The following is a 27,369-nucleotide window of genomic DNA, read 5'->3' on the forward strand; positions in this document are numbered from 1 at the left end:
GTCTTTTCCATGGCACCTACTTTTTTTTTATTTGTCAGAAAATCAAAGAAATGCATGTATGCTGAGCGGTTTATTATATTATGATCAAGAATTTGAAGTGCTGATCTGGTTGTGATGTGACCGTACAGTTACGTTGTCCACTTTGTTTTTGTTTTTTATTTAGAGTCCGACAATTTTAGATGGCAGATGTAGTGAAGACTTAAACTGCACTGAAGGGGAGCCTGTAATCAGTGGAAATGGTAAATTAGTTTGTTTTTCTTCTTTAGTTTATATTGTGCAGCTCGATTCATTTTGAAGCAGCCTCTGCCCGGGTGCTGAAGTTCTGATCCCAATCTCTAGAATTGGAGCTGTTCTGCTGTACTTGGCAGTGATTGCTAAGCACCGATCTGGGCTGATAAGTGCAGCTCCATTGTTTACATCATGCTGCCTATGGAGCTAATAACCGTTGGTTGTGGGGTGACAGGTGTCGAACTGCCAATCTGATATTGATGACTGAGCATAAGTTATTAGTACCGTATGCCCAATAAATCCCTTTAATTAGAGATGTAAATTAAGGATAAAACTGTTTTTTCACATCTTGTATTTTGGGCTGTTCAGAAACACCTCCATGCTTACAGGCAGATGCCTATTAAGAGATCTGCCGTGAACTAGGGAACAGTGACACAGGGTAACCTAACCAAGTTATTCTTGCCCTCTTCAGGGATTGTGGGTACATATAGACCAGCAAAGAACAAACTTATTACATTTTATATTAATATACCAAAAGAGTGCAGTGCCTAAAAGCAAAACAGTGTAGGATAAAATCCAAATACGTCTTACAAATTGGATTTGTGAGCACATCTGGCAGAGGAGAACGTCGTAGAAAATATGGACAGGTCTACAATACTTGTTGCTTCTCCTGCGGTCTGACACTGATATGTAATGTTATAAAGAGGTTTACCAGATCCTATTGTCCTCAGGAACCTCCTAGAAAAACAATATGGCCGTCATCTTACCAAACATCCTTCCAGCTTTTTATATATATACCGCACCTGAATATAATATTATTTAACATTTTTCTTTTAAATATCCTTAATTCGGAGCGATATTGCGTTCAGATTGCATTGCAATCTACAAAAACGTTTGAAACTTTACCCAGAGATGCAAATATGCTCTCCAATCATGGATATACAGTGGGTACGGAAAGTATTCAGACCCCTTTAAATTTTTCACTCTTTGTTTCATTGCAGCCTGTAACGCTCACGCCGAGACTGGTTGGCGCGGGCGCCTGGGGGTGTGGCCCCACTGGACCACAGACCGAACTTCCCTGGAAGGGGCGTAACTAAGTAGCTTCCTAGGTGTTCGCTGGAGCCTCCGATGGTGAGGTCAGACTTGTGCAATAGGAAGCTACCAGGTATCACTCCAGGGTGGAGTCAGACTGTGGATGCTGATCCCACCGGGGACAAGACACATGCAGGCAGGCACGGCTGTGACACTGGCTGACGGACGGGTATGGCAGAGGCCCTGATGGGCAGACCGGCTAGACGGAGATACAGGCAGGCAGACGGGCGCGGCTGGCACTCAGGCAGACAGGCGGGCACGGCTGGCACTGGCAGACAGGGCTGATACTCTGGTAGGAACTGGTATACAGGCGGATGTATGGAAATAGGTAAGAACCTGTTCAGACTGGAGAACATAAAGAAACAGGTAGAAACCCGTACGGCAAGTTGCAGAATAAAGATAGAGCAAGAGTGGATGCAAAGCAGAATCACAGGAGGCGGAGTAAGAGCAGGAGGTGGAGCTAAGAGTAGAGAAGGAGAAGGCAGAGCTAAGAGCAGAGAAGGAGAAGGCAGAGCTAAGAGTAGAGAAGGAGAAGGCAGAGCCAAGGACGGAGCCGCTGGGGGCGGAGCCAAGAGCTGAGACGCTGGAGGCGGAGCCAAGAGCGGAACCGCTGGAGGCGGAGCCAAGAGCGGAGACGCTGGAGGCGGAGCCAAGAGTGGGGATGCAGGAGGCAGAGCCAAGAGCGGAGACGCTGGAGGCGGAGCCAGGAGCGGAGACGCTGGAGGCGGAGCCAAGAGCCAGAACCACAGGAGGTAACGCCAAGTGTTGTGAATTCTGTTCTCAAACTCCCTCCGGTGGTTATGAATGGTACTTCGGCGAGTTCTGTCCATGGACTCCCTCTGGTGGCTGTGAGTGGAGCTGCTGGTTCTGAGGTTCCTTCCTCAGCTGACCTCATTTAGTCCTAGGCTGGCTGCTCTATTTAACTCCACTTAGATCGTTACTTGATGCCAGCTGTCAATGTCCTAGTACTGGTTCAGTTCTCTTTTGGATCTTTCAGATGACCTGTCTACTCCAGCAAAAGCTAAGTCCCTGCTAGCTTATTTGTTTACCACTGTTTCCTTGTCCAGCTTGCTATCATGATTCTGCCTTGCTAGCTGGAAGCTCTGGGATGCAGAGTGGCACCTCCACGCCGTGAGTCGGTGTGGGGTCTCTTTTGCAAACTCTGCGTGGTTTTTTGGTAGTTTTTTATGCTGACCGCAAAGATACCTTTTCTATCTTCAAGTCTGTTTAGTTAAGTCTGGCCTCCTTTGCTGAAACCTATTTCATTCCTGTGTTTGTGACTTCCATCTTAACTCACAGTCAATATGTGTGGGGGCTGCCTTTCTCTTTGGGGTAATTTCTCTGAGGCAAGTTAGGCCTTATTTTCTATCTTTAGGGGTAGTTAGCTCTTAGGCTGTGAAGAGGCGTCTAGGCAGAGTCAGGTACGCTCCACGGCTATTTCTAGTTGTTGTGATAGGATTAGGGGTTGCGGTCAGCAGAGCTCCCACTTCCCAGAGCTTGTCCTGTATTACTAGTTTGCTCATCAGGTCATTCCTAGTGCTCCTAACCACCAGGTCATCATAACAGCCAAGAGCAAGAGAGTGCAGAACCACAGGTTGTGGCGAGGAAAGCTGAGAGGCACAGATCCACAGGTTGTGGAAGAACTGAGCAGAGTAGTGCAGAACCACGGGTAGTGGCGAACAGAGCAGAGAGATGCAGAACCACTGATAGTGGCAAGCAGAGCAGAAAGATAAAGCGGAGATACACACAGCAGAGTGGGAAATGACAAATGAGAAAGAAGGAACAGGAACGGACATAGACCAGAGTTCAGACAGGAACAGACACGGATACACAAACAGAACACAGATGAAGGCCTGCAAGTTGCAGCCCTCTGAGACAGGAACAGACACGACCTGGCAGCTCAGTAGCAAGTGCTAACTGAGGGAAATAGTTTGCTCAGGCATCCTCCAATGGGTGAGGATGCCTTAAGTATCAGAGGCCTCAAGGCTATTGGCCAGGAACACCCCAGGGAGGTGCACACAGTCTCAATAAGAATCCGGAGTGGCTGGCGCCGCCCCCCTATGCACACAGCCAGGAAGTGTACACAGAGCTAGCGGCAATGAAGCACATGGCATGGAGCCGGCAGCAGACAGATCTCACAGCATGGCACTGGATGAGTGAGTTAATGTAACAGGCAGGTGGGGAATGGAAGGCCATGCAGTGATGCCGGCAGGGTTGTTACACAGCCATTTGGTAAATTCAAAAAAGTTCTTTTTTTTTCATTAACGTACACTCTGCACCCCATCTTGACTGAAAAAAACAGAAATGTAGTAATTTTTGCAAATTTATTAAAAAAGAAAAACTGAAATATCACATGGTCACAAGTATTCAGACCCTTTGCTCAGTATTGACTAGAAGCACCTTTTGAGCTAGTACAGCCATGAGTCTTCTTGGGAATGATGCAACAAGTTTTTCACCCCTGGATTTGGGGATCCTCTGCCATTCTTCCTTGCAGATCCTCTCCAGTTCTGTCAGCTTGGATGGTGAACGTTGGTGGACAGCCATTTTCAGGTCTCTCCAGAGATGCTCAATTGGGTTTAGGTCAGGGCTCTGTCTAAGCCAGTCAAGAATGGTCACAGAGTTGTTCTGAAGCCACTCCTTTGTTATTTTAGCTGTGTGCTTGGGGTCATTGTCTTGTTGGAAGGTGAACCTTAGGCCAAGTCTGAGGTCCAGAGCACTCTGGAAGAGGTTTTCATCCAGGATATCTCTGTACTTGGCCGCATTCATGTTTCCTTCAATGACAACCAGTTGTCCTGTCCCTGTAGCTGAAAAACACTCCCATAGCATGATGCTGCCATCACCATGTTTCACTGTTGGGATTGTATTGGGCAGGTGATGAGCAGTGCCTGGTTTTCTCCACACATACCACTTAGAATTATCACCGAAAAGGTCTGCCTTCATCTCATCACACCTGAGAATCTTATTTATCATAGTCTGGGAGTCCTTCATGTGTTTTTTAACAAACTCTATGCGGGTTTTCATATGTTTTGCACTGAGGAGAGGCTTCCGTCGGGCCACTCTGCCATGAAGGCCTGACTGGTGGAGGGCTGCAGTGATAGTTGACTTTGTGGAACTTTTTCCCATCTCCCTACTGTTCTTCTTTACCTCTCTCACCAAGGCTCTTCTCCAACGATTGCTCAGTTTGGCTGGATGGCCAGGTCTAGGAAGATTCTGGTGGTCCAAAACTTCTTCCATTTAAGGATTATGGAAGCCACTGTGCTCTTAGGAACCTTGAGTACTGCAGAAATTCTGTTGTAACCTTGGCCGGATCTGTGCCTTACCACAATTCTGTCTCTGAGCTCCTTGGACAGTTCCTTTGACCTCATGATTTTCATTTGGTCTGACATGCACTCTGAGCTGTGAGGTCTTATATAGAGAGGTTTGTGCCTTTCCAAATTCAGTCATATCAGTTTAATTAAACACAGCTGGACTCCAATGAAAGAGTAGAACTATCTCAAGGAGGGCCACAAGGAAATGGACAGCATGTGACTTAAATATTAGTGTCTGAGCAAAGGATCTGAATACTTATGACCATGTGATATTTCAGTTTTTCTTTTTTAATAAATATGCAAAAAAATCTACATTTCTGTTTTTTTCAGTCAAGATGAGGTGCAGAGTGAACATTAATGTGAAAAAAACTTTTTTGAATAGACCAAATGGCTGCAATGAAACAAAGAGTGAAAATTTTAAAGGGGTCTGAATACTTTCCGTACCCACTGTATATATATGGAATGTGTCAAACTTTTTTATTTTACACAACATTGCCTTGTGAGTTCTCTGATATGGTGCCCTGCTGTCTGCTTAGAAGCAGATATCTATATCTCGCATCTTTGGTAATGAGGGTGTACAGAGTCAATGTTTGCCCTTCCAAGAAATGTCAGCCATTTGTTAATTACTCTGTATACACTCCATGTCTGCTGTCCATTATATCACCTGCTTCAATACCTGTTCACAGCAAGGGGTGCGGGTAGTGACCCAGAGCCCCCAGCCTTTGATCTGTACAACTCATAAGACCATTTATGACAGTGACCACTCCATATGTTGTGATGAGGAGGTTTGGAGACATTTGTCTGAATGTTGTGACATTGACAATATACATTGCAATACAAGCTGTGTAAATGTAGAAGGTTAAATAATTTTACTGCACATTTCCTGTACTATTGCAATATTAGCAATTGTTTGGTAGAAGTGCCATAAAATAATAACAATGGTAATATTAACAAGCAAAAAGAAAACCGGTTGGCATTACCGTCTTTCTACCATAAATGCATGATGATGTACACATGTATAGTTTATACACACGACTAACTTCCATGATAATCAGTAGTACCTCTGTTATTATACAAAAAGTCCCAAGTAGTAGAAATGAAAATGGCCACACTTACCATATCATGGAAAGATCTTCTTTATTATTTCATAGCAAGGACTTAAAATCAGATGGGGAGAGCACAGGCGAATGCGACACCCGCTAAAGGGGTGGTCACAGCAGCGGTGATCCGGTCTGTGGCCCTGGGCGCGCAATAAAAGTGATACACTGATGTTTGGGAATAAAGTTTATATAGGAAAGGGGATTGTTCGAGACACTACCAGCGGTATTCAGCTATAGATGGCGGACGCTGCTTAAGGAGACCGCTGGGGCCGACAGTGATGCAGCTGGGATGGTTCTGTTCCCCACAGGTGGAGCGGGGCCCCTGGGCTACTGGTACAATTTTGTAAGGGGATTGTGGACATTGGGGTGCAGGACTGAGGGTACAGGCAATGACTAAAGGACTCAAGGGCTGCAGTTTTCTTTACCTTTAATTCCTGGTGGAAGGTGCAGTCCGGAGCACAGGTAACAGGTGGTAATGGAGATCTGGGCAGCCTGGAAGCAATTCAGGATCCACCTTTTTTTTTTTTTAAATCATGTATTTTTTATTAAAGCATATGACATGCTATTAACACAGTCTGATACAATTTCCAGACAAATACCGTACATTAGATACATGACCTGATAATACATTTTCATTTTACTAAACAACACCCTTACCACCTAACCAACTGTTGGAATAAGTTTAAATGCAACAACTCCATTCCTGTTGTAGTCTGCATTGAATGTCTATGAGTGTTCATTTGTCAGCTATGCTGTGATTGTTAAAGTTTGTACAAAAAAAAAAAAAAAAGGTCTAAGGACACTCACTGATTGCATCAGTCTGCTGCTGTTTCCTTCACAGAGAGACATGTGTTACATGGACTAGATTATATCGGTAGTTACTGTCAAAGCTTTCTTATTTTGTTCCAGTTCAAGCTGCATATATTAAACACAGTTTGCCTTACGTTGGATTCTGCTGCTTATATGAAGTAACACGCGCTGCTGTGGTAATACTCCGGCTAACAGGTTATGGGCCCAGCCACCGGAAAGTAAATGGTAAAAAGCCCAGTCACCGGAATAAGCAGCGAGCCAAGCGCAGACAGCACAGAGGAACCCCCGGAATACAAGGACACCGGAACGCAAAGGTACCGAAGTGTACAGAGCACCGGACAGCGCAGCTTAAAGGGCCAGTAACAAACAAAAAAAGAGGTACAAGAGACAAGAATGTCTACAGAAAGGAATGCAGTGAAGTACACAGTGCCAAGTCTCACAAATCACAATTACAGCTCCTGGAAATTCAAGGTAAAGATGTTACTTATAAGAGAGGGTACATGGAAATGTATTGAACAGCCTGTGCCTGACCCAGTACCGGGTGATTGGCTAGAGACTGATCAGAAAGCACAAAGCACTATTTCCCTCAGCATAGATGATAACCAGATTGTACATGTATGCAAATGTGATACTGCAAAGAAAATGTGGGAAGAATTACAGAAAGTGCATGAAAGGTCAAATCTCAGCAATAAGCTATATCTTATGAGAAAGCTGTATCAGTCTAAATTAAGTGATGGCCAGCATATGCAGGACTATATCAGAAACACCCTAGAGATTGTGGAGCGCCTAAGGGGTATTGGTGAAGAAATTAAAGATTTTCATGTTGCTGCATTACTATTAAGTGGTCTTCCAGAAAGTTATGACACGCTTGTGACTGCATTAGATGCCAGACCAGATGATGAACTCACACTAGAATATGTGAAAGGGAAACTTGCAGATGAATACAAGAGAAAGTCAGAGACTATTAGCAATAATATATGCAAAGCAGAAACAGCATTAAAGACACAGTACTTTTCTAAAGCTCAGAGTCATTTAAAGGAAACTCGTGAATGTTTTGTCTGTAAAAAGCCTGGTCACCTTAAAGCAGACTGCAGAGTGTGGAAAGCAAGAATGAATCAGTTTAAAAAGCAGGACAGTCATCAAAAGGTTAAAACAGCTGTAAAGAAGGAAGATGCATGTATTGCGACTGCATTTGGGGTCAGCACAAGCCCATATGCAAACCATGTTTGGTGTATTGACTCTGGAGCGACTGCTCACATGACACGTGATAAGGATTTCTTCATTAATCTAGATGAAAGCAAGTCTGAAAAGGTAATTTTAGCTAATGGTCACTATATGACATCAGAAGGAATAGGAGATGGTTATTTCCATTGTCAAGTTCAATCCTCAGCACAAGTCAGAAAAATCCCAGTTAAAGACGTGCTGTATGTTCCCAAACTTGAAAGTAACCTTTTATCTGTAAAGAAGCTTGCACAACAAGGAAATATAGTTACATTTAAGGATGACAGATGCATCATTTCAAAGAAGGGTCATACCCTTGCCGAAGGAAAAATCAAAGATGAACTTTATCAGCTGAAATGCAATGAAACTGTTTACAGTGCTAGACAAGATTTTCATAAGGACTGTATTCATGTGTGGCACAGACGCCTAGGCCACAGAGATCCAGAAGCAGTAAAGAAACTAGCTCAACTTGCAAATGGTATTGCAATCAACCAGTGTAATCAAACAATGAAGTGCACAAGTTGCCTAAAAGGGAAAATGTCCAGAAAATCGTTTCCTAAAGTAAGCACTACTAAATCTGCACAGATACTGGATTTGATACATACAGATGTGTGTGGTCCAATGAGTGTTCTTACTCCCAGCAAGAAGAGATATTTTCTCACATTCATTGATGATTATTCCAGATATACTGTTACTTACCTACTTCAAAGTAAAGATGAAGTTCCACAGAAACTTGAAGAATATCTTGCTGCAGTTCTTAACAAATTTGGAAGAATACCAAAGGTACTGCGAGCAGATAATGGAACTGAATATACAAGTGGTAAAGTGCAAACCATCCTGAAAAAGAATGGAATCGTGTTCCAGACAACCGTTCCATACAACCCAGAGCAGAATGGCACAGCAGAGAGAAAGAACCGAACTCTTTGTGAAAGTGGAAGAAGTATGCTATTTGATGGAAACCTACCTACAACATATTGGGGAGAAGCCATCATGACTGCTACCTATCTTCAAAATCGACTGCCAAGTAAAGCTACAAGTAAAACTCCGTATGAGCTATGGAACTGTGAGAAGCCCAACCTGAAGCATCTCAGGATATTCGGAAGCAAAACTTTTGTGCATGTTCCCAAAGAAAAACGTTCTAAGTGGGAATCTCATGCAAAGGAAGGAGTTCTTGTGGGGTACAGTGAAACTCAGAAAGGATACAGAATCCTGCATCCACAGACCAACACAGTAACAATCAGCAGAGATGTAGTGATTGATGAAAACTCAGTATCGCTCAAATTTCATGAGGTTACGCAAATAATTCAACCTAAGGAACAAGAATTTCAGTCAGTGATTCCAGACATTGAAGAGAATCTCAAAGAAAATACTGAAGTCTGGATATGCTCTGAAAGTACTGAAAAAGAAACAGAAGAACCAAGCCAACCTCAGGAGATCAGAAGATCAGAAAGATCAAATAAAGGAATTCCAGCTAAACGCCTTTCTTATATGGTCAGATCAATTCCAGAAGAAGAGCCACAGTCATGGCAGGAAATGCAAAAACTGCCTATTCATAAGAAGCAAAAATGGATAAAAGCTGCTGATGAAGAAATGGAATCCCTTCATAAGCTCAAAACATGGGAGCTCACAGAGCTACCTCAAGGCAAGAAAGCAATTGGATGTAAGTGGGTCTTTAAGAACAAATATGACTCCGAAGGTAATATTCACCGTTTTAAAGCAAGATTGGTCGCAAAAGGATATTCACAAAAATATGGTGAAGATTATGATGCTACTTTTGCTCCAGTTGCCAAGCAAACTACATTCAGAACTTTATTATCCATAGCTGCTGTTCAGCAGATGAAAGTAAGACATTTTGACATCAAAACAGCCTTTCTACATGGAGACATTGAAGAAGAGCTGTACATGACTCAACCAGAAGGCTATGTTAAAAGGGGTAAAGAGAACCTTGTTTGCAGAATGCAAAAATCTCTCTACGGCCTTAAGCAATCAGCAAGAGCATGGAACACTAAGATGAACAAAGTGTTAATCGACGAAGGATTTAAAAGGTCTCAAGCGGATCCATGTTTGTATACAAAAAGTGTATCACAAGATTGGATGTATGTTATTCTATATGTGGATGATGTAATAATAGCGCATCAAGAAGAGAGAGAAATTTCAAAACTAGGTCAAATTCTGAACAAGCATTTCGAGACCAAGGACCTTGGAGATGTGACATACTATTTGGGAATCCAAATCCAGAGAGAGGAAGATGGAAGTTTTCTTCTTAATCAAAATTCTAAAATCTCCACAGTTCTAAACCAGTTTGGAATGTCAGAAGCCAAAGGCATATTAACTCCAATGGATCCATCTTACCTAAAATTGGAAGGAGAAGAAGATCTGCTACCCACAAATGACAGTTACAGACAAGCAGTGGGGGCACTTCTATACATAGCAACCACAACCCGTCCAGATATCTCAGCCACAGTGGGAATTCTCTGCCGACGTGTAAGCAAGCCACGCCAAAGAGATTGGAATGCAATTAAGAGACTTCTTCAGTATCTTAAGGCAACCCAAGAGTTAAGTCTAAAGATTTCTGCATCAGGAGATCTAATTCTCAGAGGATATGTAGATGCAGATTGGGCTGGAGACTCAAGTGATCGAAGATCAACAAGTGGTTACTTGTTCAAGTTAGGACACACTTCAATCTCATGGTCGAGTAGAAAACAAGTGTCAGTTGCATTGTCTTCTACAGAAGCAGAATATACATCAGCTGCTCATGCAAGTCAAGAGTTAATTTGGTTGAAGCAACTTTTGGAAGAATTCGGCAAACCACTAGCTGAACCAACTGTTATCTATGAGGACAACCAAGGATGTATCAAGCTCGCCAGCAGTGAAAGGATAAGTGCAAGAACAAAGCACATTGATGTTAAACATCATCACTTGCGTGACTTAGTAGAGCGTGAAGTTCTAAAGTTTGTTTACTGTGAATCTGACAAGATGTTAGCAGATGTTTTGACAAAGCCATTGTCAAGAGCCAAGTTTGAAGAATTCAGAACTGCAATGGGACTAACAGGATAAGCAGTTGTTGAGTGGGGGTGTTGGAATAAGTTTAAATGCAACAACTCCATTCCTGTTGTAGTCTGCATTGAATGTCTATGAGTGTTCATTTGTCAGCTATGCTGTGATTGTTAAAGTTTGTACAAAAAAAAAAAAAAAAGGTCTAAGGACACTCACTGATTGCATCAGTCTGCTGCTGTTTCCTTCACAGAGAGACATGTGTTACATGGACTAGATTATATCGGTAGTTACTGTCAAAGCTTTCTTATTTTGTTCCAGTTCAAGCTGCATATATTAAACACAGTTTGCCTTACGTTGGATTCTGCTGCTTATATGAAGTAACACGCGCTGCTGTGGTAATACTCCGGCTAACACCAACCCCCCTCTCCCTCCCCCCAATCTCTTGCCCATTATCCAATCCAACCATCTGACAGCATCACCTCTTGAGAAAAGATAACAAGCTTTACAAAAACACGCCTGTACATATAGGAGTCCCCCCAGAATCAACTACACAACACCCATTCTACTTTGCAGTAACTCAGCAGACGCCACACCTGGGTAATCCATCCATCCACCCCACACATTTTCAAATTTTGTATTCTGACCTCTCTTACTGTATATATTTATTTCCATAAGGACAATAAAATTTATCTTGTTGATAAACTCCTTTTTCCCTGGCGGTTTTTCATCCAACCAGTGCAGTGCGATAAGCTTTCTCGCAGCATACAACAATCTTGCGATAGTCAGCCTTCCACATTCATCCGTAGCAATATCATCCATACAGCCCAAAAGGCAAGTCAGCGGGTTACGCACCACATCTACTCCTGTCACCTCCTGGATCAAGTTAAGCACCTTCACCCAAAAGGGTTGGAGGCGAGCACACGACCACATCATATGTAGCAGATCAGCGCCTTCCTCACCACACCTGGGACATTCTGAGTCACCTCTCAGTCCTGCCTTCCTCATCCTTGCCGGGGTCCTGTACACCCTATACACCAGGTATAACTGTGACACCCTCTTAGCCTCACTCAGGGAAGCCCTGGGGATATATTGAAGTATGGACTCCCACTGGGACTCCGACAAGGGGCCCACATCTGCCACCCATTTCTCCTTAATCCTTAACGGATGCTTCAATAAAAAGGTATCCATCAGACCCCTGTACATCAAGGTAATGAACCCCCTCGTACTCCTCCGAGGCCCAATAAGATTCAACAAGCTATCTGACTGCAGATTCACGCGCGACACCTCATTTTGACAGTTTAGGGCATGTCTCAACTGCAGGTACTGAAAGAATGACTTCTGGGTTAAAGGAAACTCAGTCCTAAGTGTCTCGAATGTTTTAATAACATCTCCATCAAGCAACTGAGGCACGAACCAAATGCCAATGCGCCTCCACTGACCGAACCCTCGCAATCTCATGAGCTCTGCCAACCTAGGTTCAAACCAAATTGGCGTATATCTCGTAAATTCTGTTACTCACCTCAATTGCTTAATTTTCTGCCATACTTTCCCCATCATAGCTATTGTTGGGAATTTTGGGGGGTTAATTCTGAATCTACCTGCTTCAAGACTGGCCAACAATGGGCCCTTCCCTACCGCGCGTTCAATGATTATCCCCGCTGAAGAGCTCTGTTCTGGCTCTCCCCAACCTACCATGTGCTGGCATTGAGATGCTATATAGTATATCCATGGATTGGGGACCGCCAGACCACCCTCATCCTTTGCCCTTTGCAGATGTTCCAATTTGATGCGCGCCCGTCCACCCCTCCAAATTAAATCCCTAAATAGAGTATTGATCCTATAAAATTTACTCTGAGGCAGCCACACTGGAGCATTATGCAATATGTAGAGGAGCTGAGGCATAAGTATCATTTTGATCAAATTGGCTCTGCCTGCGACCGACAGAAATAGCTTCTTCCAGGCCCCAATCTTCTGCTGTAACTTCCCAAGCAAAGGAGTCAGGTTGAGCCACACATAGTCCTCTATTTTGTCCGAAACCACAATGCCCAGATACTTAAACTCATGTACTACTCTTAGGGGAACCCCAGGGTCAAGAGTCAGAGGAGCCGTCGCGTCCATGGGCAACAACACAGACTTCTCCCAATTAATAGATAATCCGGAAAGAGCCCCAAATTTAGAAATACTGTTCATAGCGGCCCCCAGAGTCTCCTGTGCATCTTCCAAGAACAATAACACGTCGTCAGCGTACAGGGCTATTTTTTCTTCATAGTTTCCATACCGAAACCCCTTTACATCCCTGTCCCTCCGTATTGCCACCGCCATGGGCTCAACAGCAATTGCAAACAGCAGAGGAAACAAGGGGCACCCCTGCCGCGTTCCCCTATATAAAGGGAAATCCCCCGACAAGACTCCATTCACCAGTATCCTGGCTCTTGGAGACGCATACATCAGCTGCACCCAACGTATGAACCTCTCACCAAAACCCATAGCCTTCATGACCGCCCACAAATACCGCCACTCCACACTATCAAACGCCTTAGCGGCGTCTAAAGACACCACAACCCTCCGACCCATATTATCCGCCTTTACCTGCATATTGAGAAACAGTCGTCGAAGATTACACGCTGTAGAACTATTGGGCATAAATCTGGACTGGTCCCGGTGTATTAGTGTTGTTATCACCTTGTTAAGACATCTTGGCCAAGATTTTGATATCTATCGTTAATATCGAGATTGGGCGATACGAAGCTGGATCCCTCGGATCCTTACCCTGTTTTGGCAGTACAACGATTATTGCCTCCCGCATGGACCTCGGCAGCTCCCCCTCCACCAGACCAGCAGCATACACCTCCAATAAGGCAGAAAGCAGTATCTTTTTATATTTTTTATACACCTCCCCCGGGATCCCATCTACCCCCGGGGCTTTATCATTGGGCATAGAGACCAATGCGGCGTCAAGCTCCTCCAAATTAAACGGCTCCTCGAGAAGTCCCCGATTGGCCACTGAGAGTCTGGGAAGCTGTACCCCTGTCAAGAAACCATCCACCTCCTCCATCGTTGGCTGTACCCGTGATTTATAAAGATCCGAGTAATACTCCGTCATCACCTCCAAAATTGCTTTGCAACCAGTGTGCTCCCTCCCATCCCTTCCCTTCAAAGTGACTATATGTGTGGAATCTCTCTGTGCCGTCACTATTCTGGAAAGGAGATGGCTCGCCCTGTCGCCCTATTCAAAGTATTTGGCAGTTTGAAACATTCTTCTACGTTCCGCTGTTTTCATTGCCATCTGACATACTCTATTCTGCGCCACCTTTAACCTTCCCTGTGCCTCTGGGGATTGATCGTTAATTAATGCCTCCTCAGCCTCCTCCAACTCTTTTATCAACATCTGATCCTTCCTGCCTGTTTCTGCCTTGATTCGGGATATCCCCTTAATACAGAGCCCTCTGAAATAGGCCTTCATGGCCTCCCATACCGTCAATACCGAAGCCGACCCAGCAGTAATTTTAAAATATTCCTTAATTTCCCCCCCTATGTGTCCATCTAAATCAGTAAGGTGTAGCCAGAACGGATTCAGCCTCCACATGCACCCCCTAGCAGGCGAGGATCCCACACCCTCAAGTATCACACTCATGGGGGAATGATCAGATATTGTTCTAGCCATATACGTTACCTCCCCTACAAGACCCAACATCTGTGAATTGCCCAAGGCCAGATCTATTCTTGACAAAAAAGCGAAAGAGGACGAAAAACAGGAATACTTATACACCCCAGGATGAGAAATCCTCCATAAATCATGCAGAGCAGTTTCCCTCAGAACGGCACCAAATGGTGTGCAATTACCACGCGACTTCAACGGCTCTCGTCTCCCCCTATCCCAGTGTGCGTCCGGAATGTTGTTAAAGTCCCCTATTGTCAAAAATGGTATCCCCGGTGTCTCCTCCAATATTCCCAGAACTCTGTGGATAACCTTTCCACAATATGGTGGTGGAATATAAATTGAAACCAGCCACATCAGACATCCGTACAATTTACATAGCAAACATACGAATCTACCTGACTGATCTATAACCACTTTGTGATACACAAAAGGTACCCCGGCACAGATGAGGATGCTGACCCCCCTGGAATATGCTGAAAATGTGGCATGGTACCCCACTTGAACCCATCTCTTAGCCAGAAAATGCGTTCTCTCCTTCACCATATGAGTCTCCTGCAGACAGATCACTGATGGCTTGGCATCATTCAAAAATTTAAACACAGCTTGCCGCTTCACACCAGACGCCAAACCCCTGACATTCCAACTCACAATTCTCATTCTTCCCGCCATTTTCCCTCCTCAGTACATATTATCCCACATTCTTTCATCCATTTGCGGCCAAAGCCACAACCACAGTAACCATTGTGATGTACATTATACAAATATTTCCCCAACCCCACCCCCCTCCCCCCACTTAACAGAGAAACATCCCCAACAAATACCCATCCCATCATTCCATCCCCTCCTAACACGGAGGGGAGAGCGCACTTTATCCGGAACAGTCTGTTAACCCCGTCCAACAGTCCCGCCGCTTGTCCCAAACTATTGGGACTCTCACATGACTTGTGGATTGCAGCCTATTTAAATTTCAACTCGAGATCCAACAAGGGCCCATCCCCGCCTCATAAGAACACAAAAAACCCAGGGGGAAAAAAAGGAGCCAATGGATCCCTCAAAAAAAAAAAAAAAAAAAAAGAGGCAGTAAAAGAGAAACAAGAATAAGAAAGAACCGTTCTATCATCCAGCTGAGTCCTTTAATTTCGCTTGGCACAAATGTTGCTCGTTGCTGTCCAGCCATCTGAGTGCCTCTTTATCCTCCGTGAAGAAGTGCACTTTCCCTTCAGAGACCACTCTTAGTTTGGCCGGGTACAGCATCGAGTAAGTGACGCCGATCTCCCTCAGCCTCTTCTTGATATGGACAAATTTGGCTCTCTGCTTCTGCACCTCTATGGAGAAGTCCGGAAATATGGAAATCCTGGAGCCATTTATCTGCAAATCCGGGTTCTCTCTGGCATGTCTGAGAATGGAGTCTCTGTCACGGTAGTGCAAGACCTTGACTAGCACTTGTCTAGGAGGACGCCCAGGGGGGAGGGGATACATAGGGACGCGGTGTGCTCTTTCAATAGCATACATCCAAGATAACTTGTCGGCTCCAATATGGTTTAATTTTTCAAAGAACTCTATTGGCGCCGCGCCTTCCGTCTTTTCAGGCACCCCAATCAGCCGCACATTATTGCGCCTGGACCTATTTTCAAGGTCATCCGTTTTCCCTTGTATGGCAGAAATCGCAGCACTCATGCGTTTTGTAGCCTTATCTGCCTTAGCAATACAGTCATCGGCACCGCTAATGCGTTTTTCCGCCTCTCCCATCCTTTCCTTAGTCACGTGCAAGGAATGTTGCATTTTGGACATGTCTGCCTGCATGACCCCCATCTGCGCAGCCATATTGGTGATAGTATTGTGACTGTATAAAACCACCTTAAACACATCCTTCAGAGTGGGCTCCTCAGGAATCTGCATTTCCTCGATGCATAGCACAGAGCCTTTCATGATTCCCCCGCTCTCCTCCTCCTTCTCCTGCACAGAATGGCTCCCACCATCGCTGTCCTCTCCCTCCTCCTCCCTCAGCAACTCCATATCTCCATGCAGCACAGGCTTATCTTTCACCTTGCCTGTCACAGCTGGGCTCCAGATCTCCTCTGTCTGTCGGGCGAAGCGCTGCAGCCTGGCTGCTGCATCTGCTCTCCTAGGATCCACCCCCACAATCACAGGCTCCTCTGACAGCCTTTCCTCCTGGCCGGCGCCATCTTGGGTCTTTCTCTCCTGCTCCCCAGCCGCCTTCCTGGAGCTCCTTCTGCCGGTCATTGCCCCGCAGGCACTCAGATCTGCAGGCACCACACCGGTCACTGATTCCCCAATAATTTAAGGTACCTGGCCACCAATTTTACAGGCTGCAATCCTGCATATAGCTTATACTGAGCGTGAGCTCCTGCCTCGGACGACTGCTCACATCATGCTCAGGCCACGCCCCCCAATTCAGGATCCACCTAGCCAGGTGGATTTAGAGGCCTTCCCTCTGCGCTGCTCCCTAGGTCCTTGGTGCCTTAAACTCCCCACAAGTCCCTGTTACAGTCTGTCCATGAAATGGAACATTTTCCCACATGACAGGCAGCTCGAGCCTGTTCCAGGTGTCACTCCCTCATGGTGACTACGGGCTCTCATATGCTGCTGTGCCTCGGTGTCAGCTGAGGCCAGGAGGCTTGCAATCTCCTGCCCTCCGGATTTAGTTGCTGGGCCTGCAGTTCCCACACAACCACGGACTCCAGTGTCCGGTCTTTGTCTTTGGTGCTCAGTCCTGGTTTGAGCTCATTCGCAGCTCCAATCCCCCATGTTCTCTTCACTTGCCTCTTCCTCCTTCACTGTCTGCTCCCCAGACTCACACTGGCTCTGACTCCCTAACCCCGCCTCCAGGCCAGAATTTATAGGCAAGCTCCCCTAAAACAGGTGTTAGAGCTCCCCTTCTGGTCTGGAGTCTGGAAAAGTGTTGTATGCTGAAGTACCTGGAAAGGGGATCCCTCCTTGCTTCCAGGAATGACATCACCCCCCCCATGAGGGAGGCAAAGCCACAGTGGCAACCGAACTCCTGGGGTACCACACAAACAGCAAGCTACTGACACTTCTACGTATCAAGGCACGAAACTGCCAAAGCCTGTTGTTTGCCTGTACTCTCACCACCTTATTTTTATTGCTTGCTATGAAATAATAAAGAAGATCTTTCCATGATGTGGTAAGTGCCACCATCTTCATTTCTACTACTTGGGACAATAATAATATTAATACTAATAACACATCAATAATGACCATCATTAGGAAAAACATTCTCTTCAATTATTGTCTGAATCAACAACAGACACTACATACATCTTGGAAATGAGGATTTTGATGATGTATTGTTTATCACTGGGTTGGTGACAATTCTGACCACACTTCAACTCAAAGGGGAATTTGTAGTTATACCAACATGCTAATTTATGTGCTCACAAGCCCATTTAGTTGTCTCAAACAGACTGTTACCACAAAATAACTAAATGTGTGACCAATTGATCTAGTGTGAATAATACTGAAAATCCCCCATGGAGCGTAGACAGTATAAAAGTCCTTCTCTTGTCTGTTTCCTTGCAGGTATAAAAACAGGAAAGTGTAATAAAACTCATGGAACATGTGAGATATATGGTTGGTGTCCTGTTGAGAATCCGGACCACATCAGGTAATTCTAATTAAAATCAAAACAAGTTCTCTATAACCAGTCATGGTGTCCAAGTCATAGCTCTAAAGAAAGGAAATGTTGAGAATTTTATATATGCCGCCATGCCGCCATTTTATTAGTACTCGTGGTACAGCCATCAGGGTCCTTGACTCAGTTTGCTTTAAAGCATGTCATTTTTAGTGCAAATTTTGAAGCAAATACCAGAAGATGATCATAAAGAGAAAGAAAATGTTAAAAAAAAGTGCCCGCTAAAATTAATCTAAGAGTGTCCTCTAAATGTTGTCTGTGCAATTTAAAGGAGTTGTCTCATTTTCGTAAATGGGTAAAATTGTAACATTGTTGTAAAAATAAGCAACTTTGCAATTTACCTCATTTTCAGGAAAAAATGGGTTTTTATATTTTTAGTTTAGAGACTCAATGCCTAGGTTAAAGGCTACAGCTGCATTCAGCAATGGCTGTTTCCTTAGGCCAGCAAGCACAATGCTTACTTTTTCCAATATGGCTTGCATGCTCCTTTTTGATGCTGCCAAGTCAAAAGTGCCTTTACTTGCAGCATAGGATGGTGCACAGTTTAGGCCAGAAGTGCAGCCATCCCGCTAATCCAAACTGTCAATCAGAAGTTCACTTTCACCCAGCAAGACGGAACCTGGGAGGCAGAGGAGCGGTGTACTCCTGAAGATTGACCATGCAACAAACCCTGTAAAATGTGAAATGTACAAGTCCCCAACACTGCCATTTTTAACATACAAATCCTAATTTAAAATAGAATAAACTGCACAGAACCAAGTTCAACTATTACTAATGGGTTGGATGTGCCAACTTTCACTTACATCAGTCATCATATTAACTTGATACAACATAGTGTGAAAGAAAGCAAAAAACAGGAGAATTTAAACCCAGGAGTGGAAGGAGTTACTTTTTGCCTGCACTGGAGCATCCAGCCACCCTCAATGTGTCCTTTTATTATGGCTCGCCTGGTGACGTGGATTCACTAAGCAGTCGGTCTGCGTGAGCAGCATGGACAAGAAACATTAGTGCAGTGAGATACAGCTGACCTCGATAAGCTGGGTGGAATGTGGAACAGAATAGCTAAGTTAGCAGTTCTGCACCCTGAGCGTCATGGAACAGTGGCTATGGATACCCTTGACAGCATCTGGAACAGTGGAGCTGGAATGCTGGACAGCCTGTGGAACAGTGAAGCACTCTCCACAAGGAGAAACCTTACCCTTTAGACCTCAGTCCAGAGCCTCTCACCTAGCCAAATTAGTTCTCATGCTTTGCAACAGCCCGAAACACCATGTCTGCAAATTGAGATACTGATTTGGCTTTTATCCTAAGACATATTACAAAACTCGTTAAAGGGTTGATTGTGACTTGTAGGATCGCTACTTCCAAAAGTACTCTGCTTCCCAGGGCTTCAGGAAAATGGCCGCAGGAGGCCGCGCGTGCGCAGATGGAGATCGCGTCGGCCATTTTCCTGAAGCCGAGATCTCAATCTGCGAACTCGGCTTCAGGAAAATGGCCGCCGCGATCTCCATCTGCGCACGCGCGGCCTCCCGCGGCCATTTTCCTGAAGCCCCAGGAAGCAGAAAACTCAATCTGCGCACGCGCGGCCTCAGGAAGATGGCCGCCGCCACCGGGAAAACCGTAACTCACCCAGCTCTGCTGCTCTCCTTCAATACCGGGCCGCGGATTCACCTCAAATGTGGACGAGACCCTGCTCACGCCATATCGGTCACCGCGCCACATCATCCCCGCACCTCTGTCGCCGCCACAATGCCGGTAAGCCTACGTTCCAACTATAAGACGCACCCCCCATTTTCCTCACAATTTTTTTTGGGAAAAAGTGCGTCTTATAGTCGGAAAAATACGGTAACTCCAAAACATTCTAACAGGCCAAGTTACATGTTAACATAGGACCCTTCTTTGACATCACCTTCACAATTCTTGCATCCATTGAACTTGTGAGTTTTTGGAGAGTTTCTGCTTGTATTTCTTTGCATGAAGTCAGAATAGCCTCCCAGAGCTGCTGTTTTGATGTGAACTGCCTCCCACCCTCATAGATCTTTTGCTTGATGATACTCCAAAGGTTCTCTATAGGGTTGAGGCCAGGGGAAGATGGTGGCCACACCACGAGTTTATCTCCTTTTATGCCCATAGCCAATGTCTCAGAGGTATTCTTTGCAGCATGAGATGGTGCATTGTCATGCATGAAGATCATTTTGCTCCTGAAGGCACATTTCTGCTTTTTAGACCATGGAAGAAAGTTGTCAGTCAGAAACTCTATATACTTTGCAGAGGTCATTTTCACACTTTCAGGAACCTTAACCCCTTCCCGACCTGTGACACAGCGTATGCGTCATGAAAGTCGGTGCCTTCCCGACCTGTGACGCATATGCTGTGTCACAGAATGATCGCGTCCCTGCAGATCGGGTGAAGGGGTTAACTCCGATTTCACCCGATCTGCAGAGACAGGGGGAGTGGTGCTTCAGCCCAGGGGGGGTGGCTTCACCCCCCCGTGGCTACGATCGCTCTGATTGGCTGTTGAAAGTGAAACTGCCAATCAGAGCGATTTGTAATATTTCACCCAAAAAAACGGTGAAATATTACAATCCAGCCATGGCCGATGCTGCAATATCATCGGCCATGGCTGGAAAACCTAATCTGCCCCCACCCCACCCCACCGATCGCCCCCCCCAGTGCTCCGGTGCGCGGTCCGCCCCCCTAATAAGTTCTGTCCGCTCCTCCGTCCTCCTGTACGCTCCCCCGTGCTCCGGTGCCCCCTCCCTGTGCTCCGGTCCCCCCCCCCTGTGCTCCGGTCCCCCCCCCGTGATCCGATCACCCCCCCTTCATACTTACCGGGCCTCCCGATGTCCGTCCGGCTTCTCCATGGGCGCCGCCATTTTCCAATATGGCGGGCGCCTGCGCACTGCGCCCGCAGAGTCTGCCGGCTGGCAGATTCATTTCACAAGTATTTTGATCACTGCGATATAGCCTATCGCAGTGATCAAAATGAAAAAAAAGTAAATGACCCCCATTTATCACCCCCATAGGGACAATAATAAAAATAAATAAAATATATATTTTTTTTTTCTGCTAGGGTTAGGGTTAGAACTAGGGTTAGAATTAGGGTTAGAATTAGGGGTAGGGTTAGGGTTAGGGGTAGGGTTAGGGCATGTGCACACAGTGCGGATTTGGCTGCGAATCCGCAGCGGATTGCCGCGGATCCGCAGCGGATCGGCCGCAGATCCGCAGCGGATCGGCCGCGGATCCGCAGCGGATTGGCCGCGGATCCGCAGCGGATTGGCCGCTGAGAATTCGTAGCAGTTTTCCATCAGGTTTACAGTACCATGTACACCTATGGAAAACCAAATCTGCTGTGCCCATGGTGCGGAAAATACCGTGCGGAAACGCTGTGTATTTTCCGCAGCATGTCAATTTTGTGCGGATTCCGCAGCGTTTTACACCTGTTCCTCAATAGGAATCCGCAGATGAAATCCGCACAAAAAAACACTGGAAATCCGCTGTAAATCCGTAGGTAAAACGCAGTGCCTTTTACCTGCGGATTTTTCAAAAATGGTGCGGAAAAATCTCACACGAATCCGCAAAGTGGGCACATAGCCTTAGGGTTAGGGTTGGAATTAGAGTTAGGGTACCGTCTCACAGTGGCACTTTGATCGCTACGACGGTACGATCTGTGACGTTCCAGGGATATCCATACGATATCGCTGTGTCTGACACGCAGCAGCGATCAGGGACCCTGCTGAGAATCGTACGTCGTAGCAGATCATTTGGAACTTTCTTTCGTCGCTGGATCTCCCGCTGTCATCGCTGGATCGTTGTGTGTGACAGCTATCCAGCGATGCGTTCACTTGTAACCAGGGTAAACATCGGGTTACTAAGCGCAGGGCCGCGCTTAGTAACTCGATGTTTACCGTGGTTACCAGCGTAAAAGTAAAAAAAAAACAAAAACGTACATACTCACATTTCGGTGTCCTTCAGGTCCCTTGCCGTCTGCTTCCCGCTCTGACTGTCTGCCGGCCGGAAAGTGAGAGCACAGCACAGCAGTGACGTCACCGCTGCGCTCTGCTCTCACTGTACGGCGGCACTCAGTCAGAGTGGGAAGCAGACGGCAAGGGACCTGAAGGACACCAAAATGTGAGTATGTACGTTTTTTTTTTTTAATTTTACGCTGGTAACCACGGTAAACATCGGGTTACTAAGCGCGGCCCTGCGCTTAGTAACCCGATGTTTACCCTGGTTACCCGGGACCTTGGCATCGTTGGTCGCTGGAGAGCGGTCTGTGTGACAGCTCCCCAGCGACCACACAATGACTTTCCAACGATCACGGCCAGGTCGTATCGCTGGTCGTGATCGTTGGTAAGTCGTTATGTGAGACGGTACCCTTAGGGTTGGAATTAGGGCTAGGGTTGGAAATAGGGTTAAGATTAGGCTTGTGGTTAGGGTTAAGGATAGGGTTAGGGTTGTGTTGGGGTTACAGTTGTGGGTAGGGTTGGGATTAGGGTTAGGATTAGGGTTGGATTTAGGGTTACGGGTGTGTTGGGGTTAGGGTTGTGGTTAGGGGTGTGTTGGGGTTAGTGTTGAAGTTAGAATTGAGGGGTTTCCACTGTTTAGGCACATCAGGGGTCTCCAAACGCAACATGGCGCCACCAATGATTCCAGCCAATCTTGCGTTCAAAAAGTCAAATGGTGCGCCCTCCCTTCCAAGCCCCGACGTGCGCCCAAACAGTGGTTTACCCCCACATATGGGATACCAGCGTACTCAGGACAAACTGGGCAACAACTATTGGGGTCCAATTTCTCCTGTTACCCTTGCAAAAATAAAAAAATACTTGCTAAAACATAATTTTGAGGAAAGAACAATTATTTTTTATTTTCACGGCTCTACGTTATAAACTTATGTGAAACACTTGGGGGTTGAAAGTGCTCACCACACATCTAGATAAGATCCTTTTGGGGTCTAGTTTCCAAAATGGGGTCACTTGTGGGGTGTTTCTACTGTTTAGGCACATCAGGGGCTCTGCAAATGCAACGTGACGCCCGCAGACCATTCCATCAAAGTCTGCATTTCAAATGTCACTACTTCCCTTCCGAGCCCTGACGTGCGCCCAAACAGTGGTTTACCCCCACATATGGGGTATCAGCGTACTCAGGAGAAACTGGACAACAACTTTTGGGGTCAAATTTTTCCTGTTACCCTTGGGAAAATTAAAAAATTCTGGGCTAAAAAAATATTTTTGAGGAAAGAAAACACATGTTTTATTTTCACGTCTCTGCGTTATAAACTTCTGTGAAGCACTTGGGGGTTCAAAGTGCTCACCACACATTTAGATAAGTTCCCTTGGGGGTCTAGTTTCCAAAATGGGGTCAATTGTGGGGAGTTTCTACTGTTTAGGCACATCAGGGGCTCTGCAAACGCAACGTGACGCCTACAGAGCATTCCATTAAAGTCTGCATTTCAAAACGTCACTACTTCCCTTCCGCTCCCCGACGTGTGCCAAAACAGTGGTTTACCCCCACATATTGGGTATCAGCGTACTCAGGAGAAACTGCACAACAACTTTTGGGGTCCAATTTCTCCTGTTACCCTTGGGAAAATAAAAAATTGTGGGTTAAAAAATTATTTTTGAGGAAAGAAAAATAATTTTTTATTTTCATGGCTCTGCGTTATAAACTTCTGTGAAGCACTTGAGGGTTCAAAGTGCTCACCACACATCTAGATTAGTTCCTTGGGAGGTCTAGTTTCCAAAATGGGGTCACTTGTGTGGGAGCTCCAATGTTTAGGCACACAGGGGCTCTCCAAACGCGACATGGTGTCCGCTAATGATTGGAGCTAATTTTCCATTCAAAAAGCCAAATGGCGTGCCTTCCCTTCCGAGCCCTGCTGTGCGCCCAAACAGTGGTTTACCCCCACATATGAGGTATCGGCGTACTCAAGAGAAATTGCCCAACAAATTTTAGGATCCATTTTATCCTGTTGCCCATGTGAAAATGAAAAAATTGAGGCTAAAAAATTTTTTTTGTGAAAAAAAAGTACTTTTTCATTTTTTACGGATCAATTTGTGAAGCACCTGAGAGTTTAAAGTGCTCACTATGCATCTAGATAAGTTCCTTGGGGGGTCTAGTTTCCAAAATGGGGTCACATGTGGGGGAGCTTCAATGTTTAGGCACACAGGGTCTCTCCAAACGCGACATGGTGTCCGCTAACGATGGAGATAATTTTTCATTCAAAAAGTCAAATGGCGCGCCTTCCCTTCCGAGCCTTGCCGTGCACCCAAACAGTGGTTTACCCCCACATGTGAGGTATCAGTGTACTCAGGAGAAATTGCCCAATACATTTTAGGATCCATTTTATCCTGCTGCCCATGTGGAAATGAACAAATTGAGGCTAAAAGAAATTTTTTGTGAAAAAAAAAGTACTTTTTCATTTTTACGGATCAATTTGTGAAGCACCTGGGGGATTAAAGTGCTCACTATGCATCTAGATAAGTTCCTTGGGGCGTCTAGTTTCCAAAATGGGGTCACTTGTGGGGGAGCTCCAATGTTTAGGCACACGGGGGCTCTCCAAACGCGACATGGTGTCCGCTAAAGATTGGAGCCAATTTTTCATTGAAAAAGTCAAATGGCGCTCCTTCGCTTCCGAGCCCTGCCGTGCCCACAAACAGTGGTTTACCCCCACATATGAGGTATCAACGTACTCAGGACAAATTGGACAACAACTTTTGTGGTCCAGTTTCTCCTTTTACCCTTGGGAAAATAAAAAAATTGTTGCTAAAAGATCATTTTTGTGACTAAAAAGTTAAATGTTCACTTTTTCCTTCCATGTTGCTTCTGCTGTTGTGAAACACCTGAAGGGTTAATAAACTTCTTGAATGTGGTTTTGAGCACCTTGAGGGGTGGAGTTTTTAGAATGGTGTCACTTTTGGGTATTTTCAGCCATATAGAACCCTCAAACTGACTTCAAATGTGAGGTGGTCCCTAAAAAAAATGGTTTTGTAAATTTTGTTGTAAAAATGAGAAATCACTGGTCAAATTTTAACCCTTATAACTTCCTAGCAAAAAAAAAATTTCTTTCCAAAATTGTGCTGATGTAAAGTAGACATGTGGGAAATGTTATTTATTAACTATTTTGTGTCACATAACTCTCTGGTTTAACAGAATAAAAATTCAAAATGTGAAAATTGCGAAATTTTCAAAATTTTTGCCAAATTTCCGTTTTTTTCACAAATAAACTCAGAAATTATCGACCTAAATTTACCACTAACATGAAGCCCAATATGTCACGAAAAAACAATCTCAGAACCGCAAGGATCCGTTGAAGCGTTTCTGAGTTATTACCTCATAAAGGGACACTGGTCAGAATTGCAAAAAATGGCAAGGTCATTAAGGCCAAAATAGGCTGGGTCATGAAGGGGTTAAAGGGCCCTACCAGCTGTTTCCCCATGATTCCGGCCCAAAACATGACTCCTCCACCTCCTTGCTGACGTCGCAGCCTTGTTTGGACATGGTGGCCATCCACCAACCATCCACTACTCCATCCATCTGGAGCATCCAGGGTTGCTCGACCCTCATCAGTAAACAAGACTGTTTGAAAATTATTCATCATGTATGTATGGCCCACTGCAACCGTTTCTGCTTGTGAACACTGTTTAGGGGTGGCCGAATAGTAGGTTTATGAACCAAAGCAAGCCTTCGAAGGATTCTACACCTTGAGGTTTGAGGGACTCCAGAGGCACCAGCAGCTTCAAATATCTGTTTCTTGGTTTGTAATGGCTTTTAAGCAGCTAATCCGATGAACTTGCCTGGCAGAAACCTTCCTCATTATGCCTTTATCAGCACGAAAACGTCTGTGTTTAGATTCAACCACAAGTCTCCTAACAGTACGATGATCACGCTTAAGTTCTTGGGAAATATCTAATGTTTTCATCCCTTGACGAAGGCATTGCACTATTTGAGGCTTTTTGGCAGCAGAGAGATCCTTTTTCTTTCCCATGTTACTTTAAAACTGTGGTCTGCTTAATAATATGGAATATCATTTTTAAGTAGTTTTCCTTTAATTAGAATCACCTGGAAAACTAATTATCACATGTGTTTAAGATTGATTTCAGTGATCCATTGAGCCCTGAGACACAATACCATCCATGAGTTTATTTGAAAAACAAAACAATAAAATCTTTATGACACTTAAATCCAATTTGCATAATAATTTGGAACACAGAGTATATGCAGAAAGCCACCTTTACACAGCTTGCCAAGTGTGCGGATTAAAAGAGAAAAGTTTGTTAGAAGGCACACTTTAGAGGATGTATTTGAGAACCTAGCGATATGGCAGATCTGGGTTAGACAAGTGGATAGGAGTTCTAGCATTTAGTATACAGTGTACACTTTACTACTTGAACACGCAGGTAACGTGCAGCCACCTAAGCCAACTTTAAATGACCTAGGGGAGTGACATTGTAGATGTGCTTCAGGTTACCATTATAACCTGATGCACACAAGAGCAGAGGGAGCCAACCAATGGCAAAATGAGACTCAGAACCTGGCAATGGAGCCAGGACAGGTGGGCAGCATATCACCCCAACAGGACACTATGATATTTATATGCCATTTAGCCCCAAAAAGCAAGAAATGTGCATTCTGCTAGTTGAAGAACACTTACTGTAAAGCATTCTTTAAAACTTGTATTGGAATTTTACCAGTCACCCTCCCAAGGTGGGGTTCCAGCATTGTACAGGCTAGCACCATAACTTTAATGATCTGCTATAGGAGATGAAATGCTGGAGCGCATTCTCCAACCACTGCTTTGCCCCATTACATCAATCAGAGTATAATAAAGGGGAATTCTAGCTGCTTGCTGTAGCACTCCGCTGTTTCCATAACTTTATAGAATGTGAGTGCAAGAGCAACTCACATTGAACCGATCCTATATTCAAAGTATTGCTTTCTCCAATTAGGGGGCCAAAGAACCAGGACCATTGGTTAGAGCGGCACCAATTTTATGTTATCTCCCACAGTATCCAGGCTGGAGTACGCCTTTACTGAAATAAACTTGTGCTTTAAATTAATTTTAAATACATTAACATACAATAAGTGTAAAATCAACAACATAGATTTCATCCTTGTTTTTCTTTCCATAGGAAAATACCACTAAATGAAGCTGAAAACTTTACTCTTTTAATAAAAAATGAAGTCTTCTTCAGCAAATTTAATGTCTCCAGGTGAACGTGTTACTTTTAGAGAACGGAATTTACGATATTTCACAACTGTCTTTACCCAATTCCATGA

The 27,369-nt window shown here is 44.9% G+C and overlaps 1 protein-coding gene across 2 annotated transcripts in view; it reads left to right on the forward strand.

The window, feature by feature from the left end:
• Window positions 1-27,369, forward strand: part of P2RX6 (purinergic receptor P2X 6) — a 152,539-nt gene that overhangs the window by 30,321 nt on the left and 94,849 nt on the right. The window contains exons 4-6 of one of the 2 annotated variants that reach the window (XM_077291781.1): window positions 164-239; window positions 17,979-18,063; window positions 27,222-27,302. In XM_077291781.1, coding sequence (XP_077147896.1) covers window positions 164-239; window positions 17,979-18,063; window positions 27,222-27,302 — 242 coding nt within the window. The remainder of the gene's footprint in view (window positions 1-163; window positions 240-17,978; window positions 18,064-27,221; window positions 27,303-27,369) is intronic. The other variant, XM_077291790.1, reaches the window with a different exon arrangement.

Source organism: Ranitomeya variabilis, chromosome 1 (assembly GCF_051348905.1).
Source record: "Ranitomeya variabilis isolate aRanVar5 chromosome 1, aRanVar5.hap1, whole genome shotgun sequence".
NCBI lineage: Eukaryota > Metazoa > Chordata > Amphibia > Anura > Dendrobatidae > Ranitomeya > Ranitomeya variabilis.